This window comes from Podarcis filfolensis (assembly GCF_964270895.1).
Source record: "Podarcis filfolensis genome assembly, chromosome: 4".
Classification (NCBI taxonomy): domain Eukaryota; kingdom Metazoa; phylum Chordata; class Lepidosauria; order Squamata; family Lacertidae; genus Podarcis; species Podarcis filfolensis.
Window position 1 is genome coordinate 81,031,608 of NC_139607.1, and position 16,963 is coordinate 81,048,570.

The 16,963-nt window shown below is 45.9% G+C and overlaps 1 protein-coding gene across 2 annotated transcripts in view; it reads left to right on the plus strand.

The window, feature by feature from the left end:
* The first annotated feature begins 3,357 nt into the window (after positions 1–3,357).
* LATS2 (large tumor suppressor kinase 2) overlaps positions 3,358–16,963 on the plus strand; it is a 47,083-nt gene continuing 33,477 nt past the window's right edge. The window contains exons 1-2 of one of the 2 annotated variants that reach the window (XM_083609018.1): positions 3,358–3,645; positions 13,321–13,967. In XM_083609018.1, the coding sequence (XP_083465144.1) occupies positions 13,626–13,967 (342 nt within the window). In that variant the 5' untranslated portion in view covers positions 3,358–3,645; positions 13,321–13,625. Of the gene's footprint in view, positions 3,646–4,032; positions 4,605–13,320; positions 13,968–16,963 lie in introns of those variants that run through there. The other variant, XM_083609019.1, reaches the window with a different exon arrangement.

Consider the following 16,963-nt stretch of genomic DNA (forward strand, 5'->3'; position numbering starts at 1 on the left):
GAGGCAGCAGCAAACAAGCTTGATATCAGCACCTAGGCTGAAATAAACATGCCATTTTAATCCCTCTGGTCATGATGGAGCTATGGTTCCAGTTAGTGTTCAAAACTGCACATATTCAGAGTGTTGTAGTATAGAGGTGCTGTCCTGTGCTGCTGGTGAATCTGATGAGGAGTGAAGCAGCGATAACTCCAAGATGCATATGCAAGTAAAGGCATCACTGGTCTCTGGGGACAGCCTCCACAGGTGGGTATTTTGGCCTCTTTCATTATTTGCATTGCAATCCTATCCATGCCTATCCAGAAGACACAATAAGTTCAATGGAGCTTATTCTCAGGTTAAGTGTGTATATACAGTAAAGGAAGACAGAAGTGCCTGGCGTGCTCTGGTCCATGGGGTCACAAAGAGTCGGACACGACTAAACGACTAAACAACAAATACGGTAAAGGTAAAGGGACCCCTGACCATTAGGTCCAGTTGTGACCGACTCTGGGGTTGCGGCACTCATTTCGCTCTATAGGCCAAGGGAGCCGGCATACAGCTTCCGGGTCATGTGGCCAGCATGACTAAGCCGCTTCTGGCGAACCGGAGCAGCACACGGAAACACTGTTTACCTTCCCGCCGGAGCGGTACCTATTTATCTACTTGCACTTTGACGTGCTTTCGAACTGCTAGGTTGGCAAGAGCAGGGACTGAGCAACGGGAGTTCACCCCGTCGCGGGGATTCAAACCGCTGACCTGATCGGCAAGTCCTAGGCTCAGTGGTTTAACCCACAGCGCCACCCGCGTCCCTGTGTATATACAGTACTGCAGCCTTAATGAATGTGCTTGTCCCATGGCACAGCCACAGCTAGGAATTACTCTTGCACTATAACATGTCTGCTGTTTTATTTTGGGGGAGGAGTGTCTGGAGTCTGAAAAACACTGGTGTAAATCAACGGGAGTACAAATTTAATCACTGTGTGGTGTTAAAAATAAATTCTACATGATACTACACAACCCCATGCATGTCTACTCAAAAGTTAAGCTCCACTGTTTGCATCCTGACAGTGTTTACTCAAAAGTAAGCCTCTTTTAACTCTTACAAGAATCCTGTGCGGTAGGTTAGGCTAAGAGGAGGAACTCTTCATGGCAGATGGAGATCTGAACCCGAGCCTCCCTGGTCCTAGTCCAGGACAATATAGCACACAAGCTTACATCAGAAATATATTTTGTTACCAGAGATATTTTCAGTTCATGTATGTACTACTATTTTTAGGTGCCCTTTGTAAGCCAAAGAAAACACCACTGAGCAATATTCATATTTAAGCAAGCACATTGCCATGCTTCGTGGGTTAATTGCTGCAATAATTTGAAAAATGAAGATGTGCAGCATTGCTTAAATTGCAGGTATTTGATCATTACAAAATGAACTGCTTCACCCCACCACATTCTTTCAGCCCTGGAATTTTCTGAGAACCTAATGGTTTTCTTGGTCTCTTCCAATATGGGGTTTCCTTTCAATTCCTTAATAAATTACCGTATTTTTTGCTCTATAAGACTCACCTTTTCCCTCCTAAAAAGTAAGGGGAAATGTGTGTGCATCTTATGGAGCGAATGCAGGCTGCGCAGCTATCCCAGAAGCCAGAAAGCAAGAGGGATTGCTGCTTTCACTGCGCAGCGATCCCTCTTGATGTTCTGGCTTCTGAGATTCAGAATATTTTTTTTGTTTTCCTCCTCCAAAAACTAGGTGCGTCTTGTGGTCTGGTGCGTCTTATAGAGCGAAAAATACGGTATTTTCATTGACACCACTTGAAGTTTAAAATGAATACTTATGTAACTGGCAGCACAGTTGAAATACCAAACATATTCTGTTTGTGGAGTCACTTTTTTATGGAACATGGCAGTTTGGAATATTTAGGCAGTTTGGAATATCTATATTATAAGTATTAGGGCTGTAGGGTTGTATCCAACAATGTCAAACCCAGAATAGGCCCACTGAAATCAACAGACTTAAGCTTTACTCTGGGTATGACTTTGTTGTATTTACACACAGTGAGGGACTGTAATATAATCCGGCAGTCTATGGGTAAGCTCCATGCTATGTATGTCTTAGTTCAGTGATGGGGAACCTGTTTCCCTCCAGCTGTTGGATCCCAGCTCCCATCAGCTCCAGCCAGCAAAGCCAATGACCAAGGATGATGGGGGTTGTAGCCACTGCTAAAAAATGATACTGAGCTGTACTATGACCATTGATCTGACCCAGAATAAGGGAGCTTCCCCCTTTCCTGGAATTGCAACCTTAATAATTATACAGTGGTACCTCGGGTTACATACACTTCAGGTTACATACACTTCAGGTTACAGACTCTGCTAACTCAGAAAAAGTACCTCGGGTTAAGAACTTTGCTTCAGGATGAGAACAGAAATTGTGCGGCGGCGGTATGGCAGCAGCGGGAGGCCCCATTAACTAAAGTGGTGCTTCAGGTTAAGAACAGTTTCAGGTTAAGAACAGACCTCCAGAATGAATTAAGTACTTAACATGAGGTACCACTGTACTGGTAAAGCAACATTGTTTCTGAATATTTTTGATGATACCAATGTAAATATATACTGTATTGTCAAAAGAATTGGTCTTAAATATGAATAGTCATTGCAACTCAATGGAAAACAGTCCCAAATCTTACACTGGATGCTTGGTACTGCTCACTCTGGAATATAGCTATTATGGAGAAAATAATTTGAGATTTCGGCAAGGACCAGAACCTACAGCCACTTTTTATATGATTTGGCATTCCTTTGGGGATATATACAGCGGAACCATCATTTTCAAGACAACTCTCCTCACAAGCCTGGCAAATCTGGAACAATAGTTGATGATCTCATAAGGTTGATGGCCTTTACTTGGACTTTGATAGTTTAACTCACGTGCAACTACTGATTCTATGCGCCTATTCTACAGTGTTGTTTTTCATCTTTTAATTTTCATGTTGTTTTAACTATCCTCTCTGTTTCTTTCCGTTGGGCAAACGAGTCCTGCATTGCAGCGGGATCGCGGTCCCTTCCAACTCTACAATTCTATATCCATCATTATAAAATGGAGTAACTTTTATTTAAAAAAAAACTTTGCAAAATAACAACAATTATTATTACCACTGTTATCCCGGTAACCAACATGGCTTAATAACGACTCGCGACCCAAGCAGACCCGCAACAGGTCCCAAGCCGCTTCTTTAACGCGCTATTTATCAGCGCAGCCGGGACCGTGCGAACAAGAGCGCGGCAGCCGAGGCGCGGGACGTCCAGCGGGGCCCCGCCCATCCCGCGCTTGACGAGCAGGGCCCCGCCCCGCCCCTTTTCTTCCCCCGCTGGAATGCTGAAGGGGAGGGAGGCGGAATGACGCCGGAGCCCGAGTCACGTGGCACGAGTGGAATGCTAACAATGTAGCGAATGTCCCAACTGTGCCCGGCCGCCGCCGCATTCGGAGCCCGAAAGGGGGAAAGGGAAGAATGGAGACGGAGCGGAGCGCTGGGGACGGCGGCAGCAGTCGAGGCAGCGGCAGGAGGCAGCGGAGAGGAGTCACGGCGGCGGCCCCCTGATTCTCCCGCGGGCACCGAGAGAGGGAGGGGGCTGCGTGCGGGGAACCCCCTTCCCCGCTCAACCAAGACGGTAAGGGGGTTGTTGGAGGGGTGGGGCAAGGGGGCTTCCCCCTGGTGCAGGCTGAGCCCTTCCACCTGCCCCTCCCGCCCCGCTCGTCGTTACTTCGCAGCTTTCTGGCTCCTTCTCTTCTTTCTTTAAAGGGGATTTTTGCAGAAGTTACGCAGGGATTTTAGAGGGGGCGGCTGTCCCGGGGGAATCCTGAAGTTGTTCTTTAAAAGAGAAAGAAAAAGGCATCCACGCGACGCGATTTATTATTCCGGGAAGGGAAAGAGGCCGGGAGGGAGCTGGGCAGTCGGCGGAGGAGAGCGGCTCTTCTTGGAAGGAGAGCGGGGGAGTTCCTCCGAGGGAGCGGCGGAGGGCAGCTGCTTTGGCCAAGAAGCGGAAAGTGGCCGCCTCCTCGACGGCGTGTGCTAAGGACACGGGCCGTGCGCGGGGGGGGGGGGGGGGAGGGCTTGGCAAGCCAGCAAAGCCAGGGCTGGGCGAAGATGCGGTTGTGAGGAGGGAGCCCTGTGGGCCCAGACCTCGGGGGCTCGACGGAGGAAGGCGGCCCGCGAAAGCATCTTCCCGTTTTCAAGGCTGCTCGGGACCAAATCCCCGCGCTGGATGGTGGCTGCCGGCAGCCCCAGAGGCGGCTGGGGTGGAGAAAGTGGTATCTGTGGCAACAGGATTTGCTGGCAAGCCGAGGGAGGGTTGGGATTCTGGCCCGCCGCTTCCCTTTTGCTTTGCTAAGTGGAGCGCTAGTTGCTGACCAGGGGGCCTCGTCGGCTAAAACTTAAGGTTTTTAGAGGGTCTTGCGCAGCATGCAGAAGAGGAAGAGCGAGCGTGTTCTGGATTACTTGACGTGCCCTTGTACCTGGATTTAGGGGCTGATTTAGGGGCAGACCTGGCCGTGGTGCCAACCGCTGGTGGAGCCAGTTGCCTCGTAAGCGTTTCCACACGGTCCCCTGTGGGAGCGTTTACACGCCCAGGTAAGCCCGTTCGTGTGTGTAGCGTTAGCTCGTCCAGGGAGAGGTGGCTCGGGCAGTTGAGCCGACGGCGGCGTGTTAATTTCTACACGCGAATGGGGCTTCTTCCGTGGTAAAGGGACGGTCGGAAGAGATGCGGAACAAGATGGGCAATATTTTAACCCGTGGCAAGTCTTAAGGTCCAAGTCCGCCTTTACGCAGGAGAGGGGCGTGTGCGCGTCCGCGCCTTAAAAAAAATAAAATCAAATGTGGGATTTTGTTGTGTCCTTTAGGTGTAGAACAGGGCAATTTCTAATTCACCGTGCGAGTCCGGGTTTCATTATAATTATAATTTCGGATCAAGCCGTGCGGCGCGCAAGAGCGTGGTTATTTTATTATTTTTTTGAGGATGTGGCATGGAAGGGACAAGAGACGGGGCTTTCCTGCCCGGCCCTGTGCTCGATTCCTCGGAAGTTCCGCGGGGCTTGGCGCTCCAGAACCCGGTGGCGCGCTCGGGATTGCAGCCTCCCGGCTTCGGGAGCGGCCGAGCGACCTTCGCCTCTTCCTCTTGCCCAGCGCCACACCTCCCGTGGGCCGTGGAAGCGAGGAGGAAAGAGGGGGAGAATTGCGCTTCCACTTAAAGCCTTTCCAGAGAGGCCTTTGCACGGGCGCGGGGTGGGAGTCGCCGTGAGCCTGTGTGCGCCCGGCCGCTGTCGCGCTCGCCCTCTGCTACAGCGCGGCGCTCCCTCTGTTTTCGCTCGAGGCCTCTCGCGGCTCCCCGGCCGGAAGAAACCAGCAAACTTTCTTCCCAGCCCTTGGAAGTCGGACGGCGCTGCGCGGAGGGGAGTGGCGCCTTGGCCGCTTGCTCGAGTCCCAGTTCTGGGCCGGGGGAAATCTTGGAGCGGTTGCCTCCGCCGCCCATCCCTTATGCCCGGGCCTCGCCTTCCCGGCTTTTCCTCACCCGCTTTGGAGTAGATATTGGTGACCGTGCGACAGCTGAGCCCAGCCGCAGGACCTTCCTTCCTTGTTTTCCCAACCCCGGCCCCTCAGTCTTGGAGAAGCGCCCTGCAACCTCTCCTCAGTATGGGCTTGAGGGGCGCGACTGGGGCTGAAGTTTGAAGCGGGGAAAGGTTGGGGCTCGCTTTCAGCGCCAAAGCAGAACTCCAACGTTTTCATTGCTCCTGGGCCTTCACAGGAGAATCTTGTGCGTGGTTTGGGGAAAAGTGGATAGAGATGTTTTTCTTTGGGGCGGGCCCACCAGGTGAGGCAGTCGCCTCAGGTGGCATGGTCTACAGCGGAAGCACATCGCAATGTCCATCTATCCCCTCCTTTTGCTGATGTATATCTTCCCTCACCCATTTATGGGTGGGGAGGGGGCCCTTTGTCATTTTGGGGGTCTGCCAGATGCCAAAATAGCTTCTTTTTTTCTACCTCATAATATTAGAACTCCCCACCCACATCATCCAGTGAAGCTGAAGGGTGAGAGGGAAATTCAGGATAGCCCCAAAGGAAGCAGTTCCTCACACAGCATATAACTGAGCTGTAGAAAATGCTATAACCATATGTATGGCTGGCCAGCAATTTGGATGACTTTAGAAGGGGATGAGGCATATTCATGCTCTATAAGGCTCTCAGTGGCTACTAGTCATAGTGACTGTGGATGCTTCCAAATACCAATTGCTAGAGGTCACAAGCAAAAGTGCTGTTGTGCTTATGTCCTGCTTGTGGGTTCCTATGGGCGACCGGTTGGATATTGGGAAAGCAAAATGCAGGGCTAGATACGCCTTTGGTCTGAGCCAGCGGTGCTCCTCTTACATTCTTAGAACATTTTCACAAATGACATTTTATTGCTGCAGTTTCTACCACAGATGTAAATCCGATATTGCTGTGAGAAATTTGGCTTTAAAATTGACAGCCTTTTACTTTCCATCCCACATTAGTTAGCAGGAGAGAGGACCAGAGAAGAGGTTCCTTTGCAGATTTTTGAGAGCGAGACATCAGTGTGTACAAGAAGTTGAAGGGGGATTACCTAGCTTCATAAGGTCAGGTGACTAGCCATGGAGACATGGGTGGTAGGAAGCAGTTGATGCCTTGGGTCTACTTCTTTTTGGCAGATGCATTTTCAGACAATCATTTTATTTCCTTCTGTCTTTCACCACCACTTTTTCTCCCAAGTTACAAGGATGCTAGTAGTTTCAGAGGACTCTTATCATTCTTATAGAGCACCCTGGGAGTTCTCACTTGAAACAGACAAGCAAAATGCTGCTGATAACATTTTCATCTCTTGTGAAGGCTCTCTAGGAAAGCTCAATGCATGATAATTATCTTAGGCAGAATGCATAAAGAAAGCTAATTCTTCCGCAGTTTCAGTTGTTCTTTATGCAGATTTCTGCATAACTTGAAAGTTACACAATTAGCAGTTTGTTCAGCAAAAAAAAATTGGTTGTTTTGCAGAATTGTAGCAATTGTTATTATGTGGGATATTAAGCAGTGCTGAATTGTTCTTTAAAAAAGTGAGATTCATTATGCTCTGTGAAGTTCCGTAATAAAGGAACTTTTGACAGCTGCAATTTGTATAGGCATTTCTATACTGCAGGTTTATTTGTGTTTGCAATGTTGTGTTGCATAGCTTGGGGTGCATATAGCTGATATTTCCAGGGTTTCCATGTTAAGAGCATATGCTGCATCTGTGGGCAGATTATCCTGGGCCAAATGGGATGTCTTTAGGGACATGTGGGAATGGCTCTCAGCCCATGATTCTGCATTTGTTTGTACATATTGAGGTCACGCTGGGACAACTGGGCTCTTGCTTTTCTCTTTTTCATCTGAGCTCTCACGAGAATTGTGTAATCCTCTTCTTATTCCACATGTCTAGCATACTAGTGACTATAGCGTAGGAGCAATTGGTGTCATGGGTAACTCGTCTGGCAAAACATTGCCGTGTTGCACAATTGAACGGCATATTGATGGAGATGGGGATTGAGGGTGTTGAAAAAGACCAACTACGTGGAAATGAAGTCACCGGGGTATGTATGTGCCTCACCTTTTTAAACCAGGGAAGTGGATCAGACAGGTAACAAAGACCAGCAGTCTCTTCCTATTCTGCATAACCCGAACCATGGGATCTGTCTGTTCTGTGTCCTAGTCATCATCTGTACATTCACCACAGACAAGCAAGTCTCCCTTTACACACAGCGTGTTTCAGTTTTGCGTTGGACCGGAAACTGTAGAATTCCCCATGCAGACAGTCCCTTGCAGACTGAACCCTTTTATCCTTTCTGGGGATGGGCTGCAATTGCTCACCAACCCATGCTTCATTCCCCACCTATCACTGCCTATCTCCTCTATAGCACTATTTGGTTGGCTTTCTGTTTGCTGTACACTGATGGTGTGATGGTGATGGTGATGATACTGTAGCATCAGCCAGTACTTCTCTTGCCCCTTTTATCACCTCTGCTGTTCTTGAGCTGAAGTTGCTAGTACAAAAAAAGTGGTAGGACTTTTCTATGGTTCACCAGAGGACCATCGCTGGTGCGTGTGTGTGATAGAACCATATAGACAGAATTCTTTGATAAATGCGATAACTCCACATCACAGAAATCTAACAATAACTTTACAGTACGTCCACTGAGTTGTAAGAAGCAGGAGAGTGCTAGTCTTTTTTATGGCCATCGTAAAACATCCACAGTGTTTAATTCCACACCCTAAGTGAGAAGGTCATCTGCCTGGATTTACCTCTTTGTTCCCCAATATTAATCTGCTGCAAATAAGTTATTAAAGCTTGGAGACACCCAAATGATATTGGAGCTCATTTGTGTGTCAAGGACAGTGCATGCAATTTGATGTGTAATTTGAGGGAGAGTCACTGCCCTGAAGAGCTTAACGTCTAGACTAATAAGATTGACAGATAGCTCATCTATGCTCGAGTAAAAGTGCATAGAGCACCAGAATAATCTGTTCATATTCTCCAGTGCTTGAAATCCCTGCAGCTATTGGCAGAGGAAGGGGGACTTTCCCCTTTGTCTCATCTCACTGCTCGGGAATCTGGAATCATAGTTGGACAAAATATGCCTCCTCTCCCAAGCAGAGCCATATTTTACTCCCACTCTCAGAGGTCTTGGATGGAAGAAAAATTACTTAATCCTGTTTTGCACACTCCTTTTAGAAACTTGGGTTATGGTATTTCTGAGGTGCCTGAGAAATTTGGCTGCAGGAAAATCTGACTTTGGAAACTGCTATGGCCTGATTTACGCAAGCAGCAAGGTGGCATCTCTTTGGAAATGCACATGTGTTTGCCGTGCTGTTGCAACCCCACTTTCAGGCATTTTGCTATGGGATGGCAAAAGTCTATAGAATTGCATGGTGAGCCTTCTTACACAGAACATGGAGCAGCCTCCACTCAGTTGCCATTCAAGAAACAACCATTCTGTCGCTTGTGTCAGTTCTGAGAAGTGTTCCAGTGCTTTGCCAACTCCGAACATCTCCGCACATGATTTTCAAAAAAGTGAGGGGCAGGTGATCTGTATTCTGGACAAAGGCCTTGTTTTAAGGAATGTGACCCTTTCGTTGTTAGCCATAAACTGCATGAGTGCAGTTAGCAGTGTTTCACTGATACCTGTTCGTTGCCTGTTTGCACTGAAAATGTAGGAGGTCATGGCACACGACAGATGCAGATGGAGTGTTGGTGTCTAGGTTTTGCTTTGTTCCCTCGTTCCTAGTTATGTGAGAACTCAAGTTTATGGTTCAGTTTGAATGCTGCAGTCTGAAGCATGAGTGTGGCAAACAGCCTGTGGAGATATATACATTGAAGCTAGGATGCAAGGAATATGTATGCGTTGTAGATAATTGTGCATTCTCTGCAACTTCAGGTTCTTTTCTCTGTCAAACGCAACCGTTCTGCTCTTTAAACAGAAGCTAAAGCAATGGCTGCAGTGACAAATGAAAGTTTCATCCACACGCATGGTTCTCCTTTCTGTTTCTTCTTTAGATTATCTGCACAGTTTCCTGTTCCCTCACTTGCTCATCTCAACCTTTTGGGATCCTAGCCCAAGTACGAACCTTTGCAGGAGAATTTGCCTGTTCCTTGAAGGTTACTGCACCCCTGTCTGTAATGTTGTGGGGCAGGAAAAGATAACAGGAGTGTGATACGGCATTATTTCAGTAGCTGCATCAGTATTCCTTTGTAAAGCCTGCAGTTCCTGGATGTTCCATGCAGGGATAGGAGAAGGAACAGCCTATATCATAACAAGGCCCCCAAAAGCCTGTGCTGATGAGCCTTAAAAGAAATATTAAAAAACAAACAAATAGGAGGAACAATTTGAAAAATAAGAAATCAAATATTTGAGGGGCCCCAAGGAGATAAAAATCTCATGTTAATAAAACCCACACTTAAATCTAAGCAGCGATACTTTTCTTGATTTGCTTTTTCAAAGGAAGAATGGATGAAGTTGGCACCTTCTTGTAAATGTAAAAAACTGATGGGGAGACACTTTGCTCTTTGGTGGTGAGCTTCGCTTTTGGTTTATAGTAAAGCCCCAGTGGAATCTGGTTTGGATTTTGAATCTGGGTTAAGTTTCTAGTTGCTGTGCTATTTTCATTCACCGCGGGTATTTGATTCATTTTATTTCCGTGCCACTTTCCATTCAGATGAATCCCAAAGCGACTTACAAGTAATAAACAACGGCAACCTAGTGAAACGTAACAGAACATCACAAATGCAGCAAATAAGTCGTATGAAATAATTAACAAATCATCAGTAAAAACCTAATATTTCACTCTCTTCAGGTTAATTCAATCCCTTTTTTCAATCTTCTTTTCCCTTTCACCTTGATTCTTTTTCCATAACCTCTCCAAATATTTTGAGAAATATTTTTTTGGGGGGGAGGGAACCCTAAGCTGTTCACGAAGTAAAAATAAATAAATAAATTCATTGGAGCTAAAATACTAACAAAATGAAAATACTTTGCTCCCGGTTAAAACCCTGATGAAGAATACCAAGCCATGGGGGATAGACAATCGCCCTCTGTATAGGGGCACGTCCCTGCCTCTGTTGGCATCAACTCGAAGACTGTCTGTTTGCATGTGGCTCTGGAGATTGAAGAAACCCACGAACAGTTTTATCACGCCTACCCTGCTGATCATGCCGTTTTGGGCTCTCCTCCAGAGGAATGTGGACTGTTTGCACCAGCTGTGTGTGCTATAGCCAGTTTTGCCTCTGTGTTGATGGAAGGCTTGTCCTCGGCACAAGTTTTCATGTACAGTATATACTTCTGTTCCTCCCCCTCTTCCCTGCTCCCCCACCTTTTCTGGAGATTGCTTTTTCCTGTTTTATAAAGAAAGTAGTTCGGTGGTAAGGAATGTGATCAAAATCTAAATCCTAAACACAATTGCTTGAAAGCAGTAGAAGTTCTATCTACATTTGTTTAGGATTTAGGGGAGTGGAACCTCAGGAATCAAATGAGCTCACACTGTCTGGTCCTCAGAACTCTCCCCAGGACCTTGTAGAGCCTGCTGGGCAACACCAAGTTCTTTTTTTTTTACTTATCCTCTGGCTCCACTTACCACTGGCATATGGCCCTTGGAAGGGTATTCAGGAGGCAATGAGACCCTCCAAAAAGCTTTCCCACTTTAAATAATGCACACAATATTTAGAAAATTCTCATATGTGCATGCTGTTGAAATGAGTGGGAATTGTACGAGAGCTCAGAAACAGCAGAATCATAGAATTGCAGAGTTGGAAAGGACCATGAGGGCCACCTGGTCCAAAGCCTTTGCATTGCAGGAATCTTTTGCCCAGCGTGGGGTTCAAACCCACAACCATGAGATTAAGACCTACCAACTAAGCTAGAAACATATTGTTTGTAGCTAATTTGTCCCCAGAAGAGCAAAGAGACTCGGGCTAGGTACAAACCATACATTTAAAGCACATGCACATACCCAAATAATCCCGGGAACTGTAGTTTATTCCCCCACAGAGCTAAGAACTGCTTTTTTAATGAGCTAATATATTTGTGTTGAGATGTGCACCAGTCTGTTATGTGTAAGAAGGGTCAGGGACAAAGCCCATAAGAACGCAGGAGCCTTCTGGATCAAGCCAATGCCCCATCTAGTTCAGCATCCTGGCCTCTCCGTGGCCACCCAGGTTATTAGAAATTGATTTAGCATTGCCATTACCCCAGGCACACCTCTTCTGCCGTTTCCCCCTTGTGCCTCCCTTCACCTGCTTTTGACTCAAGCAGCAAGAGTTTGGCTGGTACAGTTTAGCTGGCATAGTTGCGCCACCCCGAATTACTGCATCAATGAAAAATCTCCTGAATGTTTACTGGAATTCTTGAGCACGTCTAATGGCAAGATTACAATTTAAATAATATAGGCTGCCTTTTCCAGTTAAGACTCTGCCAGAGTGGCTTGCGATACCTTACCAACAAACCAATGTGAACATTAAGCCCAGCACAATAATAAATTGCTCGTTATTAAAACAATCCATGGTATGCTTTAAGATCCACACAAACACACCAGTAATGCACACACATTCCTGCAAAAGTAAATGAAGCCGCCTTTTCAGTTAAATATATCAGTTTCTATTTACCAATAAAAATTCTTGGCCATAATGGACAGAGACTATTCCAAGTCTCCTCATAAATGGCATAAGTCGTCATTCTTAGATTTATTTGTTCCCTAAGAAATGTAACAAGGCACCGTACAACAGAAATGGCAGGATCTCTATGGATTGTGGCTAATGTCTTCTGTATCTGGCTTCAGAAATTGGTCGTGGGAGGACACTGAATGTGGAATAACTGGTAATGTCTCCACAGCCTCAGTGGTTGAGGGTGGAGTGTAAGGAATCAGGGGGCCTGTGAGGTAATTGGGGGCCCAAGTTGTTCAGAGCGTCATAAGTTGGATATTACCAAGTGCACATGTGTTTCTGATAACACACTACGGTCAACATGTAACTGTGTGTCATCACAGAGGCACAGCTTTTCCAGTGCAGTTGTGCAGCAGTCCTCTTGCTTTTTTTGTTGGTCTGCAGACCTTAGAGATGGGCTCTAAAGTTTCTCAGTAAAACTTGTAAATTGTGTTTGTGTGTGTGTGCGCACGCGCATTTGTAAACACAGTGATTCCATTCAGGAAGTTCTCCTGTCATTGCCAAATGCTGACAATTATTATTTGTTACTCCAAAAAGCTCAGAGCAGCATACATGAGATAAATCCAGGTTTTATATTCCCATGCACACTGCTAAATTCTAATAAGAGTAACTTGCATGGCACAGCCTTGCATGGATATTTTGACTCCTTGATCCAGAACTAGCAGTCTGTTCACTGAGTACAGTTTTTTTACCTCATTTCCTCTATTATTGTTTTGTTATGCATTAAATTTGTTAGTGGCTTTATCTTGCCCAGGGCAACCCAAAGTGACTTACAGCTAAATCTCTAGAACTCTCTCCTCATTGAATCTCCCAGACACCCAATGCTCTTCAGGAAAAAGTTTTAAGAGCTTCTGGGGAAAGTGTTTTGTTTATTGTTGGATTGATTTAGTATAAAACTTCCTGGACAGTTTTAATTGTGACATATTTCCATATTCTGCATGCTCTTAATCTTATCTTTGTTCACCATTTTGGATTTCACAAGCAAAGCAGCAATGTGGAATATAATAACATACCAGACTGACTCTTGGGAAGAATTCTTTTGATAAAGAAGAAGAGAACTGCATGACTATATCTGTCTGTTCTGCTTTCTTCCAGATACTAAATAGCAGCGAGATGGAAGTTTCAGGGTTCCCCTCTGTGTACAGAAATTCTGAACTGAAGAAACTTGAAAGTGGCACCTGCTCCTTGAGACTTATGTAGTGCCATAGACATACCAGGGGACTTCGGAGAATACGGAAGTGTGACAGTCTCCTCTCCAGTTTTACCATTTATGTTGGAACTACTATCAAGGGATTATGTTTTGCAGCAAACTGATACCTTCAGGAAGAACCGCATTGAATGTCCCTTTGGTTTTATGCAAAAGAAGTTGGAATTTATGCTGAAACAAACCTGGATTAACCATGAGGCCAAAGACTTTTCCTGCTACCACTTACTCTGGGAACAGCAGACAAAGATTGCAGGAGATCCGGGAAGGTTTGAAGCAACCTACCAAATCTTCCAGCCAGGGATTGCCCGTTGGACCAGGAGGCGAAACTTCTCTGGACCCTAAAATTGCAGTAGGGAAAGATGCAGCCAGGCAGCAGCAAATGAGACCAGTTGCCAAGTTTGGGCCTTACCAGAAAGCACTGCGAGAAATCAGATATTCTTTGCTGCCCTTTGCTAATGAGTTGGGCACCACTTCTGCAACGGTTGAAGTTAATAGGCAGATGCTCCAGGAACTGGTGAATGCAGGGTGTGATCAGGTAAGCATTATATTAGAGCAAGCTGGCTCTGCTTCAAGGCTGTATTACTCGGATAGTGATATTGGTGGAAATACAGGCATACAAGAACCAAGCTAAACACTCCCCTTCATTATGGTCCATGGGGTAGAGCATTGTGGTTCTGTTTACCACATGCTGATGTGCTTTGCCACAGCATTCACTCTGCCACGTTGAGTTGGGGATTGAAAGAGAATGGTTGACAAAATGAGATGAAATACAGTCATACCTCGGGTTGAAGTAGCTTCGGGATGAGTATTTTTGGGTTGCGCACTGCGGTGACCCAGAAGTAACGGAGCACATTACTTCCGGGTTTCGCTGCTTGCACATGCGCAGTCAGTCAAAATGACGTCACACGCATGCAGCGAATTGCGACGCGCGAACGCGAGTTGCGTTCGCTTCAGGATGTGAACGGGGCTCCGGAATGGATCCCTTTCGCATCCACAGGTACCACTGTACTTTGCATTCTTGTTCCATAGACTGCTCATAATTTTGCTTAAAAAAATGTAACATGCTTATGTGACGATGTGATTTATTTGTTTATTTTTAATGTAACAGAAGAATCTCCAGTGGGGTTTGCCACTGTAGATGCAAAACCAGGGTGGAATCTACACACACATTAAAAACACACAGTGAAAATGCTTTTTAAAAAAATCATTTTGAAAAATACATTGAATTTTGCATAGCTCGCTTTCGCCATCTAGTGCCACATTTGTATATTGCATTTCACAACACATTTAAAACGTTTTATTTGCAGCTGTGTAGATGAGTCCCAGGACTCGCTGGGGCTTGTCTACACTGGAGTTTGCTGTGTGTTTGCATTCACGTTTAATTTGCATAGTCCACATGACGTTACTTTCAAACAACATCAATCTCCCCCAGTAAATTTGGGTTTACGTAATACAGGAATAATCTGAATGTTGAGGAAGATTAGGCGCGAAACTATTCCCCTTGGGGGTCACAGACGATTTGTTGCATTGTTTTGGGAGTGGATCAGTCGTCACTTTCTGCTGTTTCCCTTTGCATGCTCACTGCTTCCTCTGTGCTTTCATTTCCGGTTATGTTCATAACAATTTACAGCACGCTCCTTAAAGGAGGAGTGTAGATTTGCACCCAACCAGAAAACTGCCAAGGTGTGTGCTGAGAATTTGAAACAATTCCCTGACTGTGCACTCTTGCACACTTCCTGGGCAGGGAAATCTTTTTAAAAACAAGGTGTGCTCACACATCTCTCTGCCCACATGCCCTGCTGGTACTTAATCGGCAAAGCAGAATCAACAAATTAGAAGGCGGGGCAAACACAAAAAGGAACTCCTACTGGTATGAATGGGGAAAGATCGAAGCAGCTCCTCATACACATCCAATTACGTGTGGGTTTGGACTGCTATGATCTAATTTGAATGGGGGCGGGGGGAAGTGGATTGACAGCTCAATAATACTCCAATGTGGACAAGCCCCAGGATGCTGCCCCTGGGCATATTTTAATGGCACATTTCCTCACCGGAACATATAAAGTAAAAAGTATAGAGTGCCTTTCTCTTTTTCTCTGCTTAAATAATGGTAACCAACTCATATGCAGCTGGTACTAAGCGTCCTTTCTGTGCCAGGGTTATAACTTCTAGAGCAGGGGTTGGCAAGGCCTACTGGGCATGGGCTGGATCACTCCCGCAGAGATCCTCCGTGGGCTGGGCCAGTGCAGTGCGGCACCGGAAATCGCTTCTGCACATGCCCAGATGCCGAAAATCATGTTTTTTGGCGTCTGGGCATGTGCAGAAGCGATATCCAGAGCTGCAGAAGAGAGTCCCCGCGCCAGGCCGGGGACTCGTTGAGCGGGTAGCTCGGTTTGTGGGCGGCTTGTGGGCCAGTTAAACGGCCTCCGTGGGCTGCTTCCGGCCCACGGGCCTCAGGTTGCCGACCCCTGTTCTAGAGAGTCCCAAGCCTTGACATCTCTGGTTTCGGAATTTAAGCATCAGTTAAAAGGACTTTCTTACTCTGTTTTACTTCTGTTCTGAGCTGCACTGCCTGTAAGGCAAAAATGGTGCCACAGAGTATCAAGACTGAAGAAAATACAGAGCGGCCTGTGACTGGATGCCCCTGGCAGCTCATTCTATTTCTAGACATTCCCCTATTTCCTGCCTCTTGTGTCCAAGAAAGCCAAAGGCTGTAAGACCGTTGCACAGTGGCCGTGTAAATTGAACCCACCATTTTTCTAGAAACCCATGGGGGCTAGAAATGAGCTTTAAAATAAAATAATGTTTGCATCAAATGAAATATCATCAGCTTGGTTTTTAAATGGCGTTTTGTATTGTGACGTTGTGCACCGCCCTGTTATTTCATGATACTCTGGTATGGAAATAGTTTTACAGATAAAAATAAATAAATGCCAAGTGCTGCGGTGACTGAAAAAGTATTGAGCAGTGAGGCATGGCTTTGTCCTTTGGGGCATAAGTACTAGACCATCTATCACCAAGAGAGTCTAGGTTCTGCTTTAAATGCTCCAGAGAATCTGCAGACAGGCACAGGTTTCCCATAAATGTGTTTATAAAGAGAACTAAATGTTCTCTGGCTTACAAAGATGGAATAAAACCTTCTTAGCTTTGTCCTTTTTGCTGAAGACACATCTCTTTACCGTGGCCTTTGACACTTGAGATACATAATTTAAGCACCACCGTATTCTTTTGACTGTAATTTGCTTTAACTGGCTTTAATAATTGTATTTTTAATGGTTGTAATCTGCCCTTGGGACCTAATGGTGAAGGGCAAGTAAGAAATGTAATAATATTAGTAGTTTTGTAAAGGACTGTTAACATGGCTGTGTGCTGCAATCTGTAAGAGGGAAGTTTTCACATAACCTAACCATAGTTCCCTGTTGAAGGAGTTTGAACTGGGCAGGAAACTCTGATTGGTTTAAACCATGGCTAGGGCTTTAACAAAAATTAGTTTATGATTATGGCTTGTTCACTGGCTATCATTTAAATCAA